This window comes from Leptosomus discolor, chromosome 10 (genome assembly GCF_034619465.1).
Source record: "Leptosomus discolor isolate bLepDis1 chromosome 10, bLepDis1.hap2, whole genome shotgun sequence".
NCBI classification, from domain to species: domain Eukaryota; kingdom Metazoa; phylum Chordata; class Aves; order Leptosomiformes; family Leptosomidae; genus Leptosomus; species Leptosomus discolor.
The window spans coordinates 21,442,937-21,469,368 of NC_141400.1; the positions used below are offsets into that span (position 1 = coordinate 21,442,937).

Consider the following 26,432-nt stretch of genomic DNA (forward strand, 5'->3'; position numbering starts at 1 on the left):
TAGGTACATCTGTACAGCGAGCGGCACTCAAGAGCTCGTGGAGGCTGTTAAATGAGGCCGAAGGGCTGCAGCTATTAGACTGGGGGCTATCCACATAAGCAGAGCTCTTTTAATGACAGCAAAAGCCTTACTTTACAGTCTGAGCAGAGTTAAATATTCCTTTTGCACTATGTGGGTTAGAAATTCCTCAGAGAACAATGCTCATCAAGTACATTTAAACCATTACGACGAATGGGTAAGAGATGATTGCAGCAAGGTGGTTTTAAAACCCTTCTTCGCTTGTCTGTGGTTGAAAATTAAACTGTGGATGGATGCGGCTTTACTCCAAAGTGTGAGCATCACAGGACAATTAAGCAGCAAAGATACACCAAGCTGCATCAAAATGGTTACAGCTACGTGAATATCTGTCTAAGCAAAATCATCAAAACATTAGATCAAACCAGAGCTGGCAGAAGACTCCTCAACCTTCCATCCTCAGGGACAGCAGGCGTTGCACAGGCAGGTACTCACAACTGTAACACTGAGCACTCACATCGTGTTTTACCTCTTCCCGTGGCGTGAAGCAGGAGCTGTCCGTTCCCGCGGGCACCACAGCGCCTCAGCTCAGAGCACGTGGGAAGACACCCAAGGAGCAAACTCCTCCAGCCACGCAGCATCAAGCTGCTACCAGGCACAAATGGACTGAAAGTTAAAAGAAGGTTGAAACTCTGGAGGCAGACAGTGGACGCCAATAAATAGCGTCCAGTTCTCTGATAATTCAGTATAACTTTCTACAGGGGAAAACAAAAATTCACAATTCCCTCCTTCCCTGAGAAACTCCAGCAACTGCTGCTGCCTCCATCCCCCCTGGCAGCAGAGGGGTGCTCCTGGGGTGAGCAGGGATGAGGCAGGTGGGTGTCTGTGGGATGGGCTGGTTGCCCCCATGCCAAGTACGGCGCTGTGGGGCTGGCCCATGTCCTCAGGAAGTTGCCAGCACCACACCATCCAGGGGTGGACCCAGCACCGGCCACGCTGGCAGCATCTCCGCATCCCTGCCCCTCCTCGGGGACACACCACTGGGCCCCAGAGGCGATGGATGGGCTGGATGGTGTAAGCTCAGGTTGAGGGCTTGTAAAAACACTCGGGTTAATTTTTGGCTCTGGTTCAGCCCCGTGGTCGCCCATTCAAGTGCCGGGATGTGGTCAAATGCAATCGGCTCACGTCGACAATCAATAGGGAAGATAAGCATGGTGATTATTTATCTATTTTCATAACCACATCGCCCATGCGCCCCACCGAGGCGTCACTGCCCTCACCATGGGCCCGATCGACTGACAGCCGCTTCCCGACGGCGCAGCGGGAGCAGACGGGGTGGCACAGGGGCAGGCCCGGGACGGGAGCCCGACCTGCCAGCTCGGCACACCTGCGCCCGCCCTGCACCCACCACCACGCAGGCCCACCCAGGTTGCCTGTTCCTCCCACCCCCGTGTCGGTACCGCAGGTAAGAGGAGGAGCAGCTGAACCATAGCCTGAGCCCCCAGGCACACACAGCATGGCAAAGCCAACGTGAGCGGTGCCGCGGGGAGGGCGGCAGAGCCGGCACCAGGCGCAGGAGAGGACGCAGTGCCAGACGGCCGGGGCCACGTGCCACGCTCCTCGGGGCCTGCCCTCACCCAGCAAGGGGGACCTCGCCAGCGGGCCTGGGCAGACGGGGCTGCGGCACACGAGCCCCCGCGCTCCCCACGCCTGCCAGCGTGGGTCTGACCGGCTGGCAGCCACCGCTGGCGAGACAGATGTTGTGACGCCTACCGAGCCAGCAGCCAGGTCAACCCAAAGGATAAAAATGAAACTTTTTAACCTTTTGAAAATGCATTTAAAAATGTCAAAACTCAGTGTTGCTGTAATAAAGTTTTGCTTAAGAGGTTACATTGATGTTTTCGCAATTTTAGAGCAGTTTGTGTCAGAAAAGAAAAGAAATACACATCACATTTATCCTGGACTCTTGAGTTGCTTCACTTCCCCCAGAAATTCGGTGCTCCTAAATACACTAGAAATAAAAACAAATCAACATTCAAAAATCGCTCCCTTGGGACCGTTGACCTTGCACTGGCTGTTTTGTGGGGTCTCCAGCAGTGCTGGGGTGCTCGGGAGGCCCTGGGCACAGGACTGATGCCGACAGCTGCCCGCAGCAGAGCCTGGCACAGGCGCCGAGACAGCTGATCTAGGTGAAACTGTGACCTGCGTTTCCTCAGTAAGCCCAGGCCTTCCCCAGTGTGTTTAGCCAGAGCAGGGGGCACTACCTGCAGTAACACCCCTTAACGCTGCTGCCTTTTCAAACCTGCCTCCCAGCCCTGCTGAGGGTTGATAACCCCAGCTCTGACATCCCGATGCTCAGCAAACTCCTCCAACGGGCTGTCTAGGTAACGGCACACTGGCCTGGAAATGCTGCCTGGAACGTAACAGCAGATACATATACACACGAAACAAAGCGTTTTCTTGCTCTGTAAAGAAAAATGCCTGCCAGCCAGTGGGAGCACTCAGGCGAGAATTAACTACCTGTCTGGAGTTCCCAACGGCTTCATCCGCACTGGAACTGGAACCCATAAAAGTGAGCCCAGGGTAATCATAACAACAATTTCATATATATAAATATAAAACCCCCAAGTACTCAAAATGCAAATTCTGACAGGAGGTTAATAAATTACAAGCTGGCCTGGTCTGATTAATGTCATGACAAAATTACTGCATGCTTGGCATTTCTTAGGCCTACGGTTTAAAGGAGTCACTGCCTGTTTCTGCTCTACTATCAAGCACCGGGGAGCACAGCTTCTCCCCGCTTGAAGAGGGGCACCCTGCTCGCTGCTGGAGCCCACATGCTCGGGGTGTCAGCGCTGCCTGTGCCTTCTGCCGGAGCTCCCCAGGGCACCGGGTGAGCTCCGATTGAATTAACAGGGTGCACGCCACCTCGGGCCGGAGCTGGCTCTTTATATGGAAATTAAAGAGCATAAACAGCCATCCCAGGGCAGCACCAGGGAAGAGCAATTCTGCCGGCACCTCCAGGCAGGTGCAGCCAGCTCTCCAGGCGGCAAAGCCGTGCCCTGCACCTCCCCTCACCAGGCTGCCCCGCAGCGACAGCACACTCTGGGTGCAGGGGCAGCTGCTTTAATGGGGTCTGTGCATCCATCCCCCTTGCAGTAAATGGAAAACATAGCCTTAGGTGTTTACATTTGATTGGGAGGCCGGTTTTAATCTCCTTAGGCTGGGAGGAAAACTCATTTAGAGAAAGTACTTATGCTCCCCAAAGCTGAAGAAGAGACAGCTCGTTAACTGCCTCCTTGCCAGGACAGGCACGCAGGGCGGCACAGCAGCAGCACTGTGGCACTCGGGTACCCAATATGAGATGAAACACAGCACTTCATAGCACGCCTGCCCAGAGCTGGCACAGCCCGGGCACCGCCCCAGCGCAGCTCCCATGTCCACGCACCAGCCAAAGCACCAGCCTCAGGAACAAGGAGCACCCCTGCCCCCCGACATCAACCTGCCGTGTCAGGGCAGCATTACCGGTACTGCGGCACACTGGTAACACCGGCAGCAGTTTTCATCTGAGACCCTGAAAGGAAAGGCTCCTCGGCAGCCTTGGTCTCCTGGCACTCACCCGTAGCATGGTGATCATGGAGGGGTCTCGGAGACGGCCGTCCTCATCCTTGAGATTGTATCCCTCCGGTCTCTTGTCCCGCTCGCTGACCTTCCATAGCTTCACAGTCTTATCTGGGGGCAGGAGAGAGGAGAGCGTCATGGCGAAGGAGCTCCCCGAAGGGGTGAAATGGTGACCGTAACCCACCCCAAAGCCATCCTGACCTTCCCTGCCCAGGAACTGCGCAGAGCCCAGCATCCACCGCAGACTGAAGGCAGCTCCAAACTGCCCCCCAGCAGCTCCCCGTCCCCTCGTGGCATCCCACCCACCCCATGCCACAAAGTCCCCAGGGGAAGGAGCCCCAAGAACACATGGGTTTATTCTGAATAATGGTGTTTTCTTTCCCCTCTCCTGGCAGAGACTCCATCAGTAGTTTATCATCACTTCCACCAGGTTTCATACACAACCTTTAACATCCATCTTCATTTTCTCCTTTACACGGCAATTCCAACGGAGTGCCATTAATTTTGTTTTTATTAACCCACTGTACTTCAGGACGTTTCTACATATAATGTTAGTTTAACAGTAAGAACAAGACGAAACAGCATAACACCGGAGTATTTCTAAAAGAATCATTTTGATAACCTGCTAGCATATGAAACACCATCCCAAATGAAAGATAATATCCCTGTTAATCAAAAAACTATTTAAAAACTCAATTAAGAGAACATTATGCTCTATAATTAATCTTCATTGCATTTCAGTGATTTTGCCCCCAAATGAGTTTAATAAGTCTTTGAATTTTATTACAATGATCAATAGAGTCAATTCTATAATACAAAGTAAGTTGGTTATGGAAGATAATTAGACCCCTCCTTTTCCCCTGAAGTAATTAAGTCACATCCATCTTGAGGTCCTATTCATCCCAAGTAATATTCCTGGATCCTCCTGATATTTATCTGAATGTAACATGGAACTGGTGAGCTGAATGCAGCTGCAAATTGAAACAAATCGGCTGCAGTTTTTCTCTAAAAAAAAAAAAAAAAAGGTAGTTCCCAGGCTCCAAAAAACAAATAACAAAAGTTGTCAGCAGAGGGAAAACACTCCCTCCCTTTCAGGGAACGGCTGCTGTGAAATCAGGACGAAACCTCGTGCACAGGAATCGAGCTCTGCCAGACAGTTTTGGACCCGTTCCAGCTCCCCGTGACACCTGTGTTACCCTGAAGGGAGTCGGTGTTTTCCTAACATAGATTTTTCCCACAGAAACACTACAGAGAAGGCCCTGTCTGGCTGTCAGGGCCCCGGGATCCGAGGCAGTGGGATGGCAGCGCCGGTGTGTGCCCAGCCAGTCCGGGCTGCCCGCAGTCACGTACCGTTGGTGGAGAGCAGGAAATAGGCTGCGTTCTGCTGTGGCAGCCATCGGATCTTATTGATCTTCTCCTCTATCTCCAAACTCTTCAGGTAATCGAACTCTGGCTCGTGGCTCTGGAAGGTGCTGTAGACATTGTACTCTCCCCTGCGATGGGGCTGGTTTTTGCTCTGCAGGAAGGGAACAGAGAGCAGTTTAAGGCACACGGAGCCAGAGAACACTTTCTGACGGTTCTCTAGGGTTAGTGCAGTGATGGCGAGCACCTGGTCGCAGCGACGCAGCGCAGGTCTGAAAGCCAAGGCACGGTCTCCTCGGCATGGTGGCTCCCGCACGCTGGTGTGCTCGGCAGGAACGGAGCAGGGACAGGGCGGGAGCAGCCCGCTGCACTGGCTGTCCCCGGTGAACGGCTGGGACCGAGCGCCAGCTCTCAACAGGCGCCAAAACCAGCCCGCGAGGAGCTGCTGGCAGCACGCCCCTGCACGGAGAAGCGGTGTGTGCCACACGGGTGCACAAACACATGGCAGGAACAACGCAACCAAGAGCAGGGCCCGTCTCTGCAGGAACCGGCGCTGCGTGCCACCGCTCCCGTCGGACTTGTCAGGTGTCGTGTATCTGCAAACCCTGCACGGTTAACCCCCCGGCACCAGGCTCTGAATGGGGATGAAGTAATTAAATGGAAACTGTTGTGGAGATGAACTTGCCACATACAAATGTCTGGGCCAACGAAGCCCCTCTTGTCCCCTGGAGCACGGCACTGCTCTGAAGTAGGAGCTGAGCAGGATACACCCGGTGTGATGCTAGGAAGCTTAAAGTTCAAGAAAAGCCGTAGAATAATAAAATGAGAGGGAAATGAGAAATGAAATAGTGCTGGAAAGGTTGATGAAGCGTCTATGCGTGTAACCTTTACCCGACCGGTTCTCTCCAGCGTATACAGAAATAATTTTCAGGCTGTAACTTTGAGAAAAATTTAAAACCATCATCAGACCATGACATTTTTCATGCCAGGTCTGACTCATCCCTTCCACCATCAGCAAACGCATCCACAGGTGAGGACGGCTCCTGCCGGCTCAGACCGTGCAACGCCGCGTGCGCCGAGCCCCACCAGCTAACCAGGATGGCTTCGGCAACAGCGGGGAACCTCCCGGGCGGCTTGGGGCAGCCCGTGCCACAGGCTGAGCGCTTGCCGCTCCTGCAGAAGGCTGGGCAGGCCACGACCTCAAGGATTCAATGAAGTTTGTTAAAATTTCCTGGGGCAAAGCGTTTCAAGAAGGGAAATGCGATTGTTTCGTCCGTCTACACTTACTGGACATTCCGGCAGCGTGAGAGGGTTTCTAGGGGGGTATTAGCTGTGAGACATGACATGCCCAGATGCCCCGGCCTGATTCACGTCACACCTGCCTGAGAGCGCTGCGACCAGAGCCAAAGGACGCAGGAAACGCAACAACGTGGTTTTGTAGGGTGTTCTACAAGACAACATCTGGCCCTGCTCATGTTAATAGGCGCTTTGCAGTTTGGAGTCTGCCAGGAGAGACTCGAGGTTAGGAGTGACACAGACAGATTAGGAAGCAGCAGGAAGCTTCTCTTAAAAGGATAAAACAGGCATTTTGCATTCACTGGCACTTACCTCCTGCTCACGTTGAAATATTACAACACGCCCCCCCTTGTCCCCTGTTGCTAGTAATTCTCCAGTGTGGTTGAATTCTACTGTAGAGATGATGTCAGCTGGAAAGAAGAAGACAAAGACAATTTAAGTAACTGCAGACTGGCTTTCACAGACATCCAGAGAGCACCATTTCCCGTGCAGCTACATGCCTTGTCAGCGCTTCGTTCCCCCTGGGATCTCCATAAATATCCTTTTTTCTGTTGTCTATAATAATGACGGCCACAGCATTTTGGAACTTTGCTGTCATGAGCCAAGATCTGCTCAACACTCCTGCCCCCTTGCCCTGGCCTGTGCCCCAATGGACAAATTCAGGGGCACTGCCACCTCCACGCTGCACCTGTGCCGAATGCAGCCTGGGGACGGCTGCTGGCAGCGGGGGTACGGAGCTGGGCAGCACGGCATGGCACGGCACGGCATGGCATGGCAAGGCACGGCACGCTCCTCGGGGAGCCGCTCCCACCACTATGGGTGAGGCGATTGATTCCTTGGACCTGGGGAGGGCTCAGTGCTGCCCAGCACCCCAGCATCTCACCCCAGCACCTGCCAACGGCGCCCGTGGAAGGGGCAGACTTTACTCCCAATGGCTCTCCTGCATCCTCGCTCCCCTCCGACGCCTGGGGGGGTGGTTTGCCTTCACCCTCGGAGGAGCGGGAGCAGATGGCTGAAGACACCTTTGTATTCTTCACCTGAACTCACTGGGCAGAGCAGCCTGGGTGACCACATCAACTAGGCCACTTCTCTCTGCCCCTTGCTGGATCTCCCATCGTCTATCAAGGTCAATGGAAGTGGCACCTATTCAGCCCTCTGTCACCCCAAAAGCCACCACGCTCCCCTTCCCCACAAACCAAAGTGCCATCACCAGGAGGGAAAACCCCTGAGCAGGGACTGGTGCTCGGATGAAGTAACGAGAGAAGCAAGGAAACACGGACCTGTAACTTGTAAACGCTTTAATCTGCAGTGTTTACCCTTGAGGCAAAGCAAGCAGGAGAGCTGCTAATGATTGGATTTATCGGGCCTATTTTTAGAATAATGTCAGAGGTTAATTCCACAGCAATTATTGCCCAACTGGTGTTCACTCACTGCCTGGAGTGCAGCTCTCCACCAGCACGAAGCGGGGGAAGGAGAAGAATGAAAGCAGCCTCTGAGACCCAGTGCTGGGCGCAAGAGTGATTTCGCGATGAACAGCACTTAGCTATGTAACAGCCAGCTCGCTCCTGCCACCGGGCTGACAGCATCTGCATTTCTTTGACCCCTCAGCTGTGCAGCCCACCTGCACTAACAGGGTCTCACGGCCTCCGCAGCTCTGGCAAGGGACAGACCCCCCGTGCCGGCTGCGGCTGCAAACACTGGCCGCGTACTAAGGCCACCGGCACCACCCAGACCGTGGGCACCGGCACCCTCGCAGCACCGCAATTATTTCTCTTGCTCACCAGCTCTGTCACGTGCCAGCGGAGAAAACATCTGAACCACATAATCTGAATTGTCCCTTCTCCCTCCCACGATTTTTATCCCTCTCGGATACACACAAGACCGGTACTGCAGCAGATCAGACAAGAGAAGGAAGAAAAGGCCATCAGCCCCGAGTCAAAGACTGGCACAGACTTCTGCTGTCTGCCAGCTGAGACAGCACCCACCAGGCGCACGCCCCACACCGCAGCGTCTCCCAGACAAGCCATCTCAGAGCCCCTTCCACAGCCACGGGTCCCCTGACACAACACACCGGGATGGTCCCTCAGCCGAGCGGGGGACTGCAGGAGGGCCCCGGAGTCAGAACAGCCACCACCAGCAGGCAACGCCCGGGCAGCCACCCCGTCCCAGTGATGTGGGGCACTCACCGGCACACACTGCTGCTCACCAGCACACACCCTGCTCCTCACCGGCACAGTCACTGGCACACCCCTCTGCTCACCAGCACACCCCTCTGCTCACCAGCACACCCCGCTGCCCTCAGCCCACCCGCAGCAGCACCCCAACCTCAGGCACACCCCATAGGCAGGCGGCCGCTGAGCCTCAGTTCGCACAGGCTTTGCCGCTCCTGCTGCCCACATGGGGGGCTACGGATTCTGAGCCGTGCCATGGGGAACCAGCCCTCCAGCGCAGAGAAACCCGGGACACAAGACCATCCTTCATTTATTCACGCTGTCCACAGCTCTATGGCTTCAAGGGGACTTCCCTGCTCTCTCTCTGGATCTTCTCTCTCCCCAGCAGCGTGCAAGGAGCCCACCACAACTGCCGAGCTGTGAAAATCCAGACGGCTGCAGGCAGGTGAGTGGTGAACTCTGGGCTGCTCCTGTTAATATTCGTGCATCTTCCCCATATTGTCCCACCCCTCCAGCAGGAAGCACACTTGTAGCAACACGTGAATGCATTCTCAAGTTCATCTTCATCCATTTACAACACTTGGCTGCTGTGAATAGATCTAGGGAGACAACCCCACAGCAGACAGAGATGGCGCTGCAGAAGCAAAACCCAAGAGGCTAAGGGCAACGCTCCCGTCCTGCCGAGCAAGTGGAAAGGGCGGTGTGCTAGGAGCTGGGCTGGCTGGCACGGAGCTGGAAAGCTCTAAGGCAAAGCACTTTATTCCCTTGCATGGAACCCTTCTGCCTCAGACTGCCTCTGTGGGCAGCAAAGTCTGCCAGAAAGGTTTTAACCATCTGCTACTGATGTTAATAAAAAGGCTGGAAAGCGATGCAGAAAGGCCGAGCTCTGCTCCTGTTTACACCAGCGAGAAGCCAGGCTAAGCAGGGCGGAGGTGGCTGAAGTGCTGGGTGCAGACAGCATCTGTTGGGGATTTCAGTCTTTTGGGGTTAAATTCACTGAATGGATCTTGAACTTCTTCAGATCACCTCTTGGTTCTTCCTCTCTTGACTGGTTTGAACTATTGGTTAAACTTTGTTCCCATTTAGCAACTGGGAAAACAGGTCACGGAAGGTTTTGAGGGGTTTTTTTTCTGGTTTCCCTTAGGCAATGCAATCTACACACACTCTTGGTTGCTTTCGCTGTTCTTGCACACTCTTTAAAACGTCTTTTAACGGATCCCTCTCTGTCAATAGGTTTACAATCCGTGAATGCATCAGATAACACGATGCAGCCTCTGACCTCTAGGTCACCATTTCTCATCCAACAGGACCGGAGGCAACCAGGCACCATCTGCTGCGCCCAAGGCTTCCCCGCGCTGCGAGCAAGGTGCGTCCCTCCTCCGCACGATGCCTGAACTGAGCTGTAACACACAGCTCGGTTAGTTTTGGCAGAACAGGAAAAGAGATCAGCAACGGGCTCCCACAGTACAGACATGGTTTTGATGCTGCTGTTAAACAAGCAGCTACTATGAAAAAATCTCTGCTATACCCACCCAGTTCTTTAACCTCAGATTTGCTCGACCCATGGGCCAGAATAGCAAGGACCCACGAAGTCCCTTACACAAGGCAAACCTTTGCAAAGAGGCTACACTGAAGCTAGAACCTCAGAAATTAAATTAGCAAAACATCAGCGAACAAAACATCCACCTGATTCAGTTCTCTTTCCTGCCATCACCACATTGAGCGAATGTCTCCCAAAGGGCAGGACAGGTATTTTTAAACAGGTTGGCAGGGAACACCTAGACAGAGCAAATCCCACCCAAGCTGCTGCAAACCTGCCGGATGTGCTACAGCATTTGAGGATCCTGCAGAATCAGGAACCAATTTGCAGTTTCAAGTAAAGCACATTGGGTTTAATAAATATAAGAAAAAACATATCCCTGAAAAGTTAAGCCAAAAGCTGTCTCCCATTCTCAAGGTAGTTGCATCCACAGCTGCAGACAGATGCCACAGGCAAAACTAAACACGCTCAAGCACCGAGAAACTTTGTGCTTGGTTGAGCTGAGTCCAGTTCAAGCAGAGGTTTTAATTCCTGTAGTGGGTGACCTCCACCCCGGTGAGCGTGGCCGTGATGTCCTGGGCCGAGCCTGGCACCAGCAGAGGTGTCAGGCAGAGAGCGTGCTGGGGATGGACTCGGACAGGAGCTGCAGCAGCAGCCAAGGAACTGCAGAGGCCATGGCCAGTGTTAACATGCACCTCGCACTAAGCGGTATATATTCCTTCTAAAATTTCTCAGTTGAAAATGTATCTGGTTTGCACTATTTAATCTTCTCCATCGCCAGCTGCTGGTTTTAGGTCATTCACTTTTCAATGAATTAAAAATAACTTTCCGTGCTGCAGTGAGACATTTTTCAGACTGCGCCTGCTACCTAATGCATCACCTTGTCAGCAGAGCCATCATCTGGAATACCAGGGCCAGGCACTGCAAGGATCCTCGTATCACCCCAGCCGTGTTCACTCTGCGCCTGCGGGGAAGGGGGATGCGGGTCCACAGGACCTCCCGGACCGACCGTTTGCTCATGCCCACCCAGGATTTCAGACGAGGATGACAACAGAGCCTGGCTTACAACACACTTCCATACCTTAAAAAACCCCTAACAATTAAACACCTCTCGTGCGCAGAAGTATTCAACCCAACCCAAACCCCACCACCACTGGCAGAAGCATCTCCCCAGGCACCGGAAGGCTGGGCTCTGCTCTTGTCCCCAACCTCTCTGGGTAGTGACAACACTCTGGCATTGCACAGGAAACCACCCGAGGGGCAGAAACGAGGAGTCTTACAGAGACTGAGATTCAAGAGCCCAGTGCAGCACCAGCTCCTTTTCAAAGAGGTCTCCGCACAAACTTGGGCCCCTCCAGCGCAGGCTGGTCAGTCATGGGCTGCTGCCTGCTCATCCCCACCCACTGCACTTGAGAGACATGACAGGGTGATTATTAATTAAAATTCACGTGTATTCACATTGAAACAATCAATAATTTATGCTCGTTTCTCCTAAGGTTCCTACAGCAGTTTTGTGACAACAGAAAGGAAAAAAGCTTCTCTCTTTTTTTGCTTTTTCATTTCCTTCATCACCTCCTACATGCTCAGTGCCCCAACGCAGAGTTTAAAGAAAACAGTTTCCATGGAGACCCTCCCCTCCGCCAGCACCCGCCATCCTCCCTTCCCTCAGCATCAGGGCTCCTTCACGCTTTCATGCTAAAAATACCGAAGACGAGATTTGATTTCCGCCGTAGCAATACAGTTTTATCAGAAAAATAGGAAATTTATAATACACACACCCCCCCTCCCCCTCGCCTGGCGGGGAGGGAAGGCGTGCTCTCTGCCAGGAACGGGAAAACAAACCTGTTATTAAAAAGAAAGAAGACAAACCCAGGGGAGCTGCAGTCAGTGCTGAGACCCGCATCCCCGGAGCAGCCTGACCCAGAGCGGGGAGCTGCCTGTGCTGCCACTCCTCTTCTCTTGCCTGCCAGCACAAGGGCCTGGGTGCCCCATCCCTGCTCCTGCAGCATCCCAGGCACCTCATCCCTGCTCCCAGAACAGTCAAGACACCTCATCCCTGCTCCCGGAGCATCCCAGTCCCCCAGGGGCTCTGCCTGCTGCTGTGTGCCCCCATGTCATGTCATCCAGCGTGGCTGGCACAGGGCAGCAGCTCACACCTGGCACAGTCCGGGATAGCCCATGTCTCCCCTTGACTGGCACAGTTTTCCAGGGCCTGACTTGCACGGAACTGCTGAGTTTTTGACCTTTCTTCCAAAGTTGACCAGCTTCCAGCAGGGCAGAATGATTTCACCTGGGGCAGGATGGCACAGCCCACCGCACGCTGCTGGTTGCCCCGCAGGACCGATCCAACAGGCGAAAGGGCTGCGAAGAAGTGCTCTGCAGCACAGCAAGCCAGAAGGAGGTTCAAAGTAGGGACAGCCAGGGAAAAATCTATCTGCAGGCAAGAATACCCCTTCCAGATGAGGGACATGTGTTACAGCAACCTATAATGCCCAGAGCTTAAAAATCCACCAGTTTTAATTAGCTTTTCAGAAATGTACTTGCACTGTGCCTACAACGGCTACAGGAGGTGTTGGGCGACACGGCTGGGCAGGCTGCTGGGTATTGGCTGCAAGGTGCTGCCCGGCGTGGCAGCACGGGCATTCCTAGGTGCTGCTGCCCCAACCAGCTCCGCTGCCGATGCCGGAGGGATGTCAGCAGAGACTCGTTTCAAGGGCTGGCAGCACGGCACTGGCACTGGCCTCACGCTAACTGCCAGAAGGTGTGCCAGGGCGCTGTCAGCTTAAAGCAGGGGATGCGTGAGTCACTGCACAACAGCGCCTTCCCGGGTTGCCTCTGCTCCCGTGCCTTCTGCACCCTCGAGTCACGCAGCCTTCCTGCACACCGTCTCCTCCATCTGCAGGGCAGGACCACAACATATGCACAAACATTTCTGCAAAGCTTCGCTCTCTGTGAGCCCCAGAGAAAACCCTTCAGAGGCAGGAAAAGCACTACTGTAAGCATCATTATGATAAATCAGCTACAGTGGGAAGATCACAAACAGCAAACTTCATGTCCGAAGTCCACAAATGAGTCAGTCATACAGCTGCAAAATTAGCAATTTCCAACCCAACAAGACCCAGAGCTGACACCTCCACATTGCTGGGCATGGTTTCGCCCTAAAGCTTGTCTGTCCCTATAAATGTCTCGTACAGCCTGCTCATTCGCCCCAGGCACCAGTACTGGAGGGCTGGCGTGCTCTCCAAGTCCCGGTGCTCAGTCACCGCTGCTCACCCCCTCATGCATAAAACGACCCCAGATTTTCACTCCCACAAACATGTGATAAGTAGGTGTTCTTGCTGCTACTTTGTAGGACAGGCACCGAGCTGACGAAGTGCTGCTGAAGTCAAGAGGATGCATCTATTTACAGTTATAGAATATCTATGAGAAAAGCATCACACAGCAATAATTGGGAGAGAAAAGGTGAGAAAATGAATCTGCAAAATTTTCAATTATTTTTAGGATTGTTCTTGTTCCTGCCAAAATGCTGACAAAAAGACAACAAGCCCCTCAAATCTTGACAAGCTTCAGTTCCGAAGAACTGCCCCCTGCCTCCCTGCTCCTCGGAGGGGGTCACAGCCACAGCCCATCTTGCAGGGACACGCAGGGGCGACCCAGAAGGGATCTGCCTCTAAGCCAGCCCTGGCAATCCAGCTCCTTCCAGCCGCGCAGAGCTTTGCTCTCATTTCTCTCTTTACTTTTTAATGTACCTACTGAAAGCACAACACCGGCCCTTCCCCAGGAGGGAAACACCAGCTTTTCGAGGGACAAGCCCCATCACGGAGCGAGCGAGAGGCTCCCCTCCACACCGACCCCCGGGACGGAGCAGGGAACGCACCGGCCCTCACAGCTCTGCTCCGGGCCTCGGGCCTGATGGTCCCCAAGCCCCGCGCTGGCTCTGTAACTGTGCCCATCCAGGAAGGAACAGCAAGAAGGATCCGACCCTTGTCGCTTCCTCCTGCGTCTCCTTCCCCTCTGCTGCTTTCCCAGCGGGACAGGTCTCTTTGGGGGTGGGTAGCGTGGGCAGGCCCACGACCCCCCACCGCACACAGGCCCAAGAGCTGTGTAGATGACACCATCGGCCCAGTTCCTTCCCCAGTTCCTCAAGGCCGGAGCTCTGCCTTTCTCAGGCAGCTCCCGACCTCCTGCCTGCCCCAGACTGTCCCCAGCTCGCCGGCATGCTCCTGCCTGCTCAGCCCTGCCCGCCAGGGCTGTGCTGCGGGCCCCGGGCGATGGCAGAGGGGACTCGTGATGGCAGCTCGGCTCCGGGTGCCCCATTCTTTTTATTATTTGTATAAATCACTTGGCGGATGGCACTGCACACAAAGCCTCCAACCCTGCAGATGATAATAAATTGGGAAGCACCATAAATAACAGCAAACCAGGCTGCCAAATGAAGGATTTAGATCATTCAAATCCCAGGCTATGAGTTGTCAAATCCAGTTTAATGCTGATAAGTGTGGGATAATAACTCACCGCAAACATGCCGCTCCTCCCCCCAGTGTCAGTCCCTCAACCAGGGCGAGGGCAGAGGGGGATTTGCCGAGCGGACGGGGATGCTGCCCCCGACCAAGAACATAACCGAGCTGTGATACAGCCATCTGAGCAGCGGCTCAGCCACGACGGAGAAAGCAAATGGGACGCTGACTGGTCCTGTTAACTGGAGAACAGAATCTACATCTGAAACCATTCAGGTGGATGAAGAAAGCACGAGGAGGTCATGAAAAATTAAAGGGCTTAGGGAGGGAAATGAAAGACACAGCCATATCTGGTAATGGCAGAGCCAGGCCACAAGCTCACCCACGGGCCCTCTGCGGGGGTCTCAGTGTAGGCAAAGTGCTGTCTCTGCATCCTACCACTCCATGGCAGGAGGTGGACCCCAAGCTCAGAAAGGGGATTCCAAGAGGATGCAAACCTTTGAGTTTCCACTGAACAATGCAGCACATCCGTCAGGCTCCTGGCTCTGAACCTCAGTGACAGCCTGTGGGTCTTACCTTGCTCAGGAAATCGTGAGACTCTTTGCATTTCACTGTTTAAAAGGGATCCCTTTGGTTTCCCTTTCTGTCTGCCTCTCTTTTTTTTAAAAAAAAAAGACAGATAGTGGGGGTTTTTTTAACAACTCTCAAACACACACGCTGCCAGCAATGAGGAATTCACGCTGCACGTCAGAGCTTTAAATGCACTGGTTTTGATGGAGAGTTGTGAAATATCAACGTGCAAGCTTCAACACCGCAAGGTGTTTTAAAAGGAACCATGACCTGCTCTCACTTTCGTAACTCACTTTTGTAGGTTGAGATTTACAAAAGAAAAAACCCAAACCAAACCCAACCCAGCCAACCTACTAAACCCCAGTCCCAAATGCAAACAGGCCAACCGTGCCTTTCTGTCGCAGGTGCTGACTGCCAACAAATGGAGAACGCTTGCAGGGCCAACCCCTCCCGATCTGCAGACAACAGGGACCTCTGCACCAGGAAGGCAGCCGAGGAGTTGTCCTGGCCACTTCAGAGACTTGGGAGCTTTACAGGTTCACCTCTTGGGTTGACAGCCAGGGCACCTTGGAAACACTCCCCATGAAATGATGCAACCCAGCACCTTCAAAAGCAGCACTGGCAGTGCCAGCTGCAGGAGCGAGACCCAGTCCCATGCCCTCCAGTGCAGCCAGCAGCCTGCGGCAGAGCCAGACCTCCCAGTCTCGATCCCAGCAGGCAGGGCAAAAAGCTCACCCAAAGCCCCGAACACGGCTTTCTTCCTTGTCTGTGAAAAAGTGTTAGAGAGGAACTGAAAACAAGGAGGACTTCAGGGCCCCTCACCTACAGAAAGACAGGCTAAAGAGGAAAGCTTAGGGAAGGCTACAGAGCTGGAAGGGGACAGGGAAGTGCCACCCGAGTCCCACCAGAACAGAGCAAAGTGCAATTCGCAGGGTGATGCAGGGCTGAGCCCAGGCCGTCAATCCTCCCCCAAACTGTGTGGTCCACGGCAGCGGGGAGCAGGGTGGGAAGGGAAGAGGACAGCAGAGCTTAAACTGGGATCTAATGGCATGCCAAATCACATGTGATTGATCTGCATTGATTTTTCCCTGCTGAGGTGAATGATAGCCTGGCAAACAGAAATCAATTCCACTGCATTAAGCCCAGTGAGGATCTGGTATCATCAGCAAAATGCCCTGAAACACCATTGCTCGCCGACACGGCCAAGCGCAGCGCGGTGCAGCGCAGCACAACATGGCACCTGTGCCTGCCCAACCCCTCCATCCCAGTCGGGCCAGGGCGGTGGTGAAGGACGGAGGTCAGGCTTTGCAGAACACCATGCCTGAGCACCTCCAAGCCCAGGGGAAAGCCCAGGCCCATTCCTCTGCCCCATCACAAGTCCTGTTTTCTGCAGGGACCGGGCTGGAGTCACAGCTCAGAGTTGGACCTCCCGGCAGCTTCTGGGAGGGCTGGACACATTGCTCAGCTCTGCCGTCTGGGTACGGCTTCTCATCACGACAACGCGATGCTGCAGAGCTAGCAGCAGCTGCTACTCTTCCCCAAAATGGAGTAACTCTCCTAGATTTAAGGGCTAAAAATACTGGCACATTCAAAATTTCTCTGCCCTTGTTACAGTAAAGAATAATCTAGTGCTACCAACCTAGACGAAAGAAACTTCCATCTGGTAGCTCCCCCAGTGCATCTCTCCACACCCCCCACTGCAGCGCCTGTTTCAGAGTGCCCACATGAAAGAATGCTATTTTACATCTCTCCCACCATCCTTGCAAGGTTTAATTCTCTGTAACTGCTGGAAATGAGAGCTCAGGAGGAAATAATGTCAAGGAAGTGTTCAGTGTGAAGGCGCATGGTGAGCAATGGCTTGCATGGTCCCAGGTGCCCGGGTGCGCTCTGTCCCCGTCACGAGGGAGCCACGATCAAACGCTCCTTCGGAGCTGAATGCAATCAGCAGAAGCCATGCAACCGGAAATGCAATCAGTAGGTTCATTAGCAGAAGCAGAATAATAAAATAGAGAAGAAAGGCAACGACAGCTTTCAGACAGAACCGTAACTCAGTACGGCACTTGACACAGGTAACTCCTTTTCACCCCGACACGTGTTGACATCAGAGGGTCCCATCGCAGCTGATTGTAACAGGCATACGTGGCGAACCAAAGGGCAGGAGCCTCCATCTCAAGGGAGCTCCAGGACCTCTCCCAGCACGGTGCAAGAAACGAACTTGCTCTCATTCTCCCAACCAAAGGCGACACCCAGGAGATGTAAGGCTCCAGCCCCTCCTGCCCAGCCACGCTGCCAGGAGCATAGCGGAGAGAAAAGAGAGAAGGTGACACAGAGAGGTGCAAGGGCATGGGTCTATGTGACAGGCTGGGCCAAACCACCTACCCCTACCTCATGTGCCACATGAAAGGCCTCCCATGCTCTGGGCAGAACACCCAGACCCTGACAAGCCCACGGAAAACCTGTCTCATGGGGAAGGACGTGGCCCTCTGGCTGCCGAGGAGCCGCTCGCAGACGTGGCGCTGTGCCGGAGCAGCCTGCGGCCGTCACGCTGCAGCAGCCTCGGGCCGTGTCCCACGGGGTGTGCAGCGGTCGTTGCCCCCAGGGCAGAAAAGCTGGCTTCAGCGAACGCTGGTGGTTCCAGATGGCAGCTCTGGGCAAGAGGCTGAAAAGGCAGAGGCCAAGGGCCCAGTGAAACCCCTGTGCTCAGCTCCTGCATTCCCCTTCTCCCGGCCAGATGTGAGTCCCTTCCTTAGCCAGACACGCTCGCCACAAGCAGATGAAGAGGTTAACTGGGCAGGGGGCAAGGCTATGGGGCGGGTTTTGATTTGGCTGCCCCGGCCCCGGCCCCCAGCAGTGCCAGCGGAGGGGCAGCCCGGCCAGCCCCGACCTGGCTGCGCGTGCACTACGAGCTCTCGTGGTCATGGGTTTGCACGTGCAGCGCAAAACTCCTCTTTCAGCATTAAGATGTGCAACTCATTAGCTCTTGGATTAACGACAATTTTTAATTGGTCAGGCTATGAAAAGCTTATAGAGCTGTTATACATTACACCTGTGATGGCGGAACAGCATGTTAATCAAGACAATTAGCGTGGGACCCAGAGAATCTCTCTACCAGTGCCAGTAATCCTTCTCGCTTTGAAAGGAAAATTAACAGCTGCTTTACCGTGTCCCAGAGCACCTCGCTTTGCAGGAGACCGGGGTCAGCCCTCTGGCCGGGGCAGCCCAGCCTCTGCTGCCGGGACCGTCTCCTGCCCTGTGAAGATCCCGGCCGAGGGGCAGGACGGACCGTGCCCCACACACGTGCCCAGGCCCCTCCTGGCACCTGGAAATAGTGAGAGCCCTTTCTGGGGCTGCCTGCCCGGCACTGGGCTGGCACCGTCATCCTCTGAGGTATGAACTTACCTACACACGTAGGCAGGGGAGGAGGCTGCGTTGCCCACTCGTGCACACAGCTCCATGCGTGAGGGAAAAGATTTAAAGATACTGCCCTAATAATCCTGATTGTGGCAGGACAGACATGCTGTAAGTATGCTTAAGATAATGGCAAAACATGCTCTACCGAGTGCGGCAATTCCAAAGCAAACGAAATCGATCACGAATCATGCAATTACTAAAATCCATCATTTCCTGTACTAGTTTTCTTCTCTTTTTACCGTTCTTTCCTACACTATTCCTCTTGCATGCACACACACGTGCAAGTACAGCCTTCCATGACATGCCAACATTTCTGCTGTGACAGGGGATCAGAAGACGAGTGCCTGGGCAGTGGCACGGTCTGACAGCAGTTTGTGCAACCCACCGCCGCTCCCCGGTGCCAGTGCCTCCCCGCAGACCATGCCTCTGCCCCTGGCCCCTGCGCTCCCGGGGACGCCGCGCCGGCTGCCTGGGCTCTGCTGCCGAGCAGGCTCCTGCTGCCAAACATGTCCCCAGACGACTCATCCGACTGTACCCTGTGCCTTGGCTCACTACAGAATTTACGTTGCCATCCTTTTGCCAAGAGACTTAGAGGCACACTAGACAGAAAACCTCCTCAATATGGCTGATTTGGGCTTAGGAACAGCAATAGAAAATCCAAGTCTGCCTGTAAAAATATACTCTCAAAATAAATTAGACTTTGTAAAAAGCACCTGAGCATCGATCAAGTCCTCCCTTCACTGTTTCCACACTAACACCTTTAAAACCCCTAAGGATTTCTACAAACCTCGGGCTCTCTACCAGGTCTGCCACGAGACCGTCTGGGCACTTCTTCACGGGCATAAAGGAATACGCAACCCAGAAAGTGATCTTGTTTCCTAATATCTTCCAAAAACCTGTAGTTTCCAAGTGACATCACTGGTTGCTGAAGCCTGAACAGCTGACATTGGAAACACAAATTCACAGATATTAACGATACCTAGCTCTTTGTATTTAAAAGATCTTTATCTTCGGCAGGAATACAAAGCCTGCCTTTCCAGCAAGATCAACATCGTGGTGACCACTAACAGCAACCGGCTCTGACCGTCAGTGCACACGTGTATTCTCAAGATGTTGCCGCGCAAACCCAGGAAACCCTAATACACGTATAAGACTGTTAAATCATTACTACAGCAAAAGGGTTGGTTTACAGACACCAGGATGGATGTTTTGCCAAAGCGCTCAGTGTGCCATGCATTCTGTCTTTCTGGTCATCTTGCTGAAGCCATCTGTCAGCTTATCAGCAAAAGCTATTGATTTTTTAAAAATTTTAATTAGAAGTACCCAAATGTCAGCTAAGCAAGTAAAATTTGGAAGCAGCAAGCTTTCCTCTCATGCACAGCGGCTGTTTTCAGCTTATGACCGAAATTTGTTATCATCTCGCACTGATGTCATTTTCTGTCTCATTATTCCAGTTTGGTGCCCCTGGAACAGGCATCCAGGCCGAGCGCAGCCCTTCCAACACGCGGTAACCGCTACAGAGGTTTCCTCCTGCAAGGGGAGCTGCTAACAGGGCACTGACACTGAGCGATCAAGAATGAGCACTGCTCACAGAGACCTATTCCACACTTTACAAACATGGAGACTCACAGTAACCATTTCCATTTTCTGCTCCTTCCTGGTTTTCTGACACCTGCATAAAGCCGAGAGCCTGCAGCCAGGAGCGGGGCAGCTCAGTGAGGTGTCTCATGGGGTCCTCCCTTGCCAGCCGAGGACTCTGCCTGCCGCAGCTCCCCTTGAAGTCTGCCAGAACGGAGTTCCCCTGGCCATACGGTCCACAGACCTCCTGGCCAGTCAGCTCTTCCAGGGCTTCAAGATCTACAGTTTCTGTAATACCCGTCACAGGCATCAGGCAGTGCGGTGCCAGACTCGGTGCAGCACTCAAGTGCTCGCACAGGCACTTTTCAGACCTCAAGACCCCCAGATTAGGCACTTACAGGATGGACATGACAACTGTTCATGTTCTCTCCAGCTCTGAGGCGAGATGCTTCACTTTCATCTCCTCTGAAGCTCCTGGGACCAGACATCTCACCAAAATGCCACTGCTGGCGAGACACATGTGCTTGCTTTTCAGCATTGCTTCAGCTACAAACTGGGGATTGCAGCCCTCACAGCCCGTGTTGAGTAAGGCCCCAGGATACCTCTCTCTAAAGCTGAAAAGTCATGATGAGGGTGACACAGCTTAGAATATGCTTTAGAAAGCTAATACAGCAACAACAAAATGGGGAAAGGATGGTCTATTGCAAGGGGGTGTCTTGTGCAAACAGGGCGGACCCAGCAGAGTTTTCACAAAGGCACCTGAAAACAAGAGCATCTCCTGGGCTGCCTGCGTGCGGGGGCAGCTGGGGGGCAGCGCAGAAACACCCATGGATCAGCAGTGAGACATGGGTGGGCCCAGCACACACTGGGGAATGGAGGGGGGCAAACAGGGAACGCAGCCGACGGGAGATAAACACCTTCTGCGGGGAGCTGCTGAGCCTTCTCAGCTGTAACCCGCCTTTAAAGCAAGCGCACACGGAAGGCACAGCCTGCAGAGAGTGCTGGTACTTGAAAGAATGCGCTTCATATCCCAGTTCTATATTTAGGGGAAAACAAACACACTAAAGCTACAGTACAGACAGTCCCTGGCATTTGTTACATAGATTTGAATTTAATCAGCTAAAGATGGCTTAATCCAACATCTGGGGCTGTATCAAGCAGGAAGGCATCACAAAAGGATTTATTTCATGCCAGGCTCAAGCAGCTGCAGCCCAGCAGTGCCAGGTGATGCTCCTCAAGCACAGGCCTGTACTTATTCCATCTGAGCCACCTCGTCTTCGATTTGACATTGGCCACCCCACTCCTCCACCAAAAGCATTTCTCCTGCGTCTGTCCCAGGCCAGCCCCATCGCCTGCAGGTCCTTGTGCTTGTCCTCCAGCCCGTGGTCCCCTCCCCAGGCCCGTGGTCCCCTCCCTGGGAGGTGGCATGGCCTGTCGGCACCCACCACCGCCCTCCTCAGCGCCTTCAGGGACTGGTGCCGCTCGGGGTCTGCCCTCTGGGACGTGCCCTGTTCCAGCAGGTGTGCAAAGGCGCTGCACCCATGGCAGGCAGCCACCATCGGGCTGCTCGGGCTCTGCCACCCCATGGGACCCAACAACGAGGCCCAAGACAGCTCCACCACTCCTCATCCAGGGGCACAAACCTCTCACCAAGCAATGCAGAAACTCACGTTAACCCAGGAAAAGCTCCACAGAGCCCCTGCACGGGGCCAGTCCACGACACACATTAAAACTCATGCACTAGATTTTGTGCCTACTTTACCATCTCTTCTAACGGAAGCTGGGGCGTCTGTGCCATCGCTTTCAATCTGCCCCTGGAAGAAGAGGCTGTCTCAAGACATTTTCGACGCAGTATTTTAATTAAACTTTCTTTCTTTCCATTTAGTGTTAGGTTCATTAAGTGATGTTCTGAGCCACTGAAATGAACTGCTTGAAAGTAATTTGTGCAGCAGGAGGAGATTATAGCTATCAACAAGTCCATCTTCTGAACTTTGCATTTTTTGCTGGTATCAGTTTCCAGTGTGTGTGTACACTGCTGTACCTAGCAGCCTTCAGCATCCTTTGATGCGCTGGCTCAGAAAACGTAACAGGCACCAGACTCTGCAGGGCCCTACCCAATGTCAGAGCGGTGCAGGCAGCAGCTGCCCACAGGAGGAACCTGCCTTCATGGTGCTCACCGGCCGCAGCACCACCCGGCAAAACCTGACGCCGTGCTGTGCCTGGGCAGAGAAAGCACTCGGGCATTGTACGCGCTGCCTTCACCCTGGAGATGGCCTATGGTCTGAGGAACAAAGCATTCTGTCTTTTGCTGGTAAGCAACAGAGAGTGAAAACCACTTGGTTTATAAACTGCAAGTGTGAAGAACAAGTATTTCCTTTTGAAACCAATCAGGAACGTCACATACACACCTGGTTGTACTGCTCTTCTCCCAGCTTAGATAAGGGTCTAGTACACTGCTGGAATATCTCCTCCTGTCTGCCCAAAACAGAAATAACCTTGCTTACTTCCCCGAGTGATAAATCACTACTCAATCTGTAGTCGAAATGGAGAAGTCATGGTTGTGCTATTCTTAGGATCTGCTAGGTTGTGATAACAAGAATTCATCTTTCACATGGGAGAACTAATATCTCTAAGCTTAAAGATGTCCACAGTTGGATTCTAGCTAGGCTGCTAATCATCACCGTCATCTGCAAGAAACATATACAGCAGAACGCTGAAGGACCCTTCAATAATACAAGGCAACAGGTAGCTGCTGATCACTCTCCCTCAAAGCCTTTTCATTAGCACAAACCAGATAATTTTTACTATGAGTTAAGTGTGCAAACCATAGGACTTCAGAGAGCTGGAAGAGTCACGATCCTCTGGAGCAGTTGGAGACCTCAGAAAGTTCTCCTGCTTTTCTGCTGATGTGCATCACAAGAACTTATCTCAGGGTTATGGCTGGGGTAGGTGCTGTGGGGACGGTATCACCCCTGCATGGGGACCTGAACTCCCACCACCCTTGGTGGCTGAGCTCCTACCCTGGAAGGCTATCCCCAAAGCACCCAGCCAGCCCATGGGCTCAACGTGCATTTGAGGATGTCCCAACGTGAACACACTCGTGTATGTTCTCCAGGTGACCAGTTCAGACCAACTCCTGAGTAAAGAGGCTGCAAGGCATCTTGCCACACCAGTACCCCAGCCCGCTGAGCTATCCACCACCAGCCTGGGCTAGTCATAGAGCTGTGTCTTGCACAGCAGCAAATTCAACTGCAGTCCCCTTGCTTTTCATTTTTAATTAATCATTCTACCATGAATTTTGTCCATTTGGATTTATTTTAATCTATCTTTAGTGGAAACAGGCAGACAAACCTTGTTTGTTACCAGGGAATAAACTCCAGGATGTAACATGCGTCCAAATGGAAGCACAGACATTCATTAGATCAAATGAAAACCCTCTCCCAGTCAGATGGGATTTAATTAAGTTGATTCTGACAGGGAATTAAAGGTCTTTGCTGGGAGATCTGTTTCTGGTGTCGGGGCTGTATCATTGAAGCTAAACGTAGTGCTTCCCGAGGCAGCATTAGTACAAAATATTTTGGAGAAAATTGTTCGACTGATAATCTTCACCTTGTTCATCCGCCAGAGTGCAGGAACCGGAGTCAGAGCTGAACTTGGTTGTTCCTAGCGAGGTCTTATCATTAACACAGTAACATGGCAAAATTAATTAGAGCGCATGAAAAACTGATTCCTAAACCTAGCGACAAACGCAGCGACAAATGCAGAAAATGATCCTGCAACACGATAGGGCTGAGCAGCGGCAGGAAGCTATCGCTTGGCTGGACGGGGCGACTGCTATTTCAGAAGATCCACGTGCAACCGAACAGCAACACTGATGTGCTTTTAGCAAAACACCCCATTCTCAGGTCCACCGACTGTCTATCAAACTGTGAGTAATTCTGCTTAAACGGACTGCCCGCCCGGTCATGCCGCAAGGGTCCATGGGGACCAGGGGGTCTCGGCGCCTGTGCCGGGAGCACAGCGGCTCCCAGGAGGCTGGGGCCGAGGCGCCGGGCGGGGGGCACAGCCATCACAGGAGAGCACCAGTGCCGACGGCTCCAGCCGAGGCCACGGACGGCTGAAGTGGGTGCATGGAACGGGCCAGTCCTGCCCCAGTGAACTGCCAAGTGTCACCTCGGCAGAGGGACACGGTGGCCTGCAGGAGCCGGGCCGGGTGGGGTGGGGGTGTTTGCACCAGCCAGAAGATGGGGGAAATCCCCCAGATGTCACATCTCAGCCCCACGCCAGGCGTGGGGGGCCCCTCCTGACTCTTGGCTGAGTGTCTCCAGAATCACTCCATGTGGACCCTGCTCCACGGCAGAAACGCCCCCCTCCACCATTTTTGGGCTGCCACACGGGACCAGGGCCGGCAGTGCTGCCGGCCTCCTTTTCCCTGCGGGCAGCAGCCTCACCCACCCCCCACCTCTGCCCCCTCAACCCTCCTCACCCCTCACACGCTGGCGCCTCGGCCTGGCATCGGGGCAGACCGCAGCAGCTGCTCCCTGGGCCAGCAACACACTCCGCTGCCGGCGGGCTGCTCAGGTCTGCGGCGCCACACCGGTGCCATTCAGGAGTGCAGAAGACAAGATTCAATCAATAATTTCCAGGGAGGCCAGAGCCGATGATGAGTACATCCCTGAGCCCTGACGGTTCAGACCTTGGCTGGTCACAGGCTCACACCAACCTCTGATTGATGGTGCAGGCCATGAGGCAGAATCACCCGGGTTTACAGTGTCTTTCACAGCACCGCCACCGAAAACAATGGGCTCTACGTAGGACTCGTTTTTCTTTTTACAACTGCGTAGTTTGCCAAGAGTTAGGGCCTCGTCACAAAAGTAGGTGGAGAACTCTTTTTCTTCTATTGCCCACACTTGGTTTGAACAAGGCTCTGGTTAGTGGTGAAGAGCTTGACTCCACAAGTATCACAGTGAATGGCGTGGCACCACGAGAGTAAAGCTTATGAACACAAGCCACTTACTGACATGAGAGGAGCGGGGCGAGTGTGAAAAACAGCTCTGATGCAGCAGAAGGGTTATCGAGTGTGTCTCAAGCACCCATGGTCAACGTTGAACAGGTCTAAGTACACCACATCCAATGACTTCCACTGAAAACCCACAGTGATTGAGATTGACTGTATGTTCTCTTACAGACCATCTTCTAGAAATTATTTTAAGCCTTTGCAAACATTAATCATCACCACATCTCTGTGAGATAAGAACTAGGCACCCGTCTCTATTCCTCCCCATGCTTCAATGAGAAGGCAGGTACCACATGTTAGGCAACACTGCTTTCATATGCCACCCGCCTGCCTGATGCTCACCCGAGGACAAGGCATTGAGCTTCCCTCTCCTCACTCTGCTGCCCGCTGAGGTTCACCAACAAGTGAATTACACTTTTTGAGTACACAGAAGAGATTTAAACCCTGCTTTGAGTCACAGCCAGCTTCAGTATAGAGCTCCCCACCCAAACACTGCAGCGTCACCCACCTCCGGTGACCCCCAGCATCGTTGCCAGCCCAGTCAAGCCTTCTCAAGTCTGGCGGTGCCCTCTGACACTAATGAATTTGGGACAATCCTTGCTCCAAAGAGGGATCGGTACCAGGAAAGCTCGCCCACGCCCACCTCGGGTGGGATGATGCAGTATCCAAACATGGCACTCGACATCGGCTCACGCCAGGACGGAGGACAGCAGTTTCTAGTGACAGATGACATGCTGCCAACCCAACATCCTCCTTACACTGGTTTGTGACCTGCCTGGTACAGCCGGCATCAGACACAATTGTTTTTGTAGGCTTCCACCATGGCAGTGACAGGAGAGTTGGGGAATTAACAAATGGTTTGATATTCTGGAGCACTGCTCTGGGCAGATCAGCAGGCTGCCACTGCCGCTGTCTGCATGCAAGGCAAGGCAGTGCTTCATCCTGGGGACAGGGGACACTGTCAAGGGCAGCAGAAAGAGCAGCAGCACTCCCCCAAAATGGCCATCGCAGCAAAAGCGACTGCAGGACACCCAAGGGCTGAGCTGGTCCCTTCCACTACACTCAGGTGCAAGCCAAGGGTCACAGTGTGGATTTTAGCAACTGTGCTGGGAAGTTGCTTCCCCCTCTAAGGAAAATCTGGGGATTACTTAATTCAAAACGGAAAACGCGAACGACATGGTGGGTTGTGAGCACATGTTTGGGCTTCTTTCAGAAGGGGAAAAGTGAAAATACTAATTAACCTCAGTTGTTGGAAGAATGCCCTGCAGAAACATGACTCAGAATGGGTCACAAATCATAAAATAATAATAATAAAAAAGCCACAATGCTCTGGGGACATTAAGCGATTACAGAGAGTTGTTATTTGGCTGATTTTCACACTTCATTAGCATATG

At 53.3% G+C, this 26,432-nt stretch overlaps 1 protein-coding gene across 3 annotated transcripts in view; it reads right to left on the reverse strand.

The window, feature by feature from the left end:
• PPP2R2B (protein phosphatase 2 regulatory subunit Bbeta) overlaps positions 1-26,432 on the reverse strand; it is a 102,604-nt gene that overhangs the window by 18,963 nt on the left and 57,209 nt on the right. For all 3 annotated transcript variants that reach the window (XM_086471289.1, XM_086471287.1, XM_086471288.1), the window contains 3 exons: positions 6,607-6,704; positions 4,987-5,152; positions 3,635-3,747 (listed from right to left, as the gene is read on the reverse strand). In XM_086471289.1, coding sequence (XP_086327415.1) covers positions 3,635-3,747; positions 4,987-5,152; positions 6,607-6,704 — 377 coding nt within the window. The remainder of the gene's footprint in view (positions 1-3,634; positions 3,748-4,986; positions 5,153-6,606; positions 6,705-26,432) is intronic.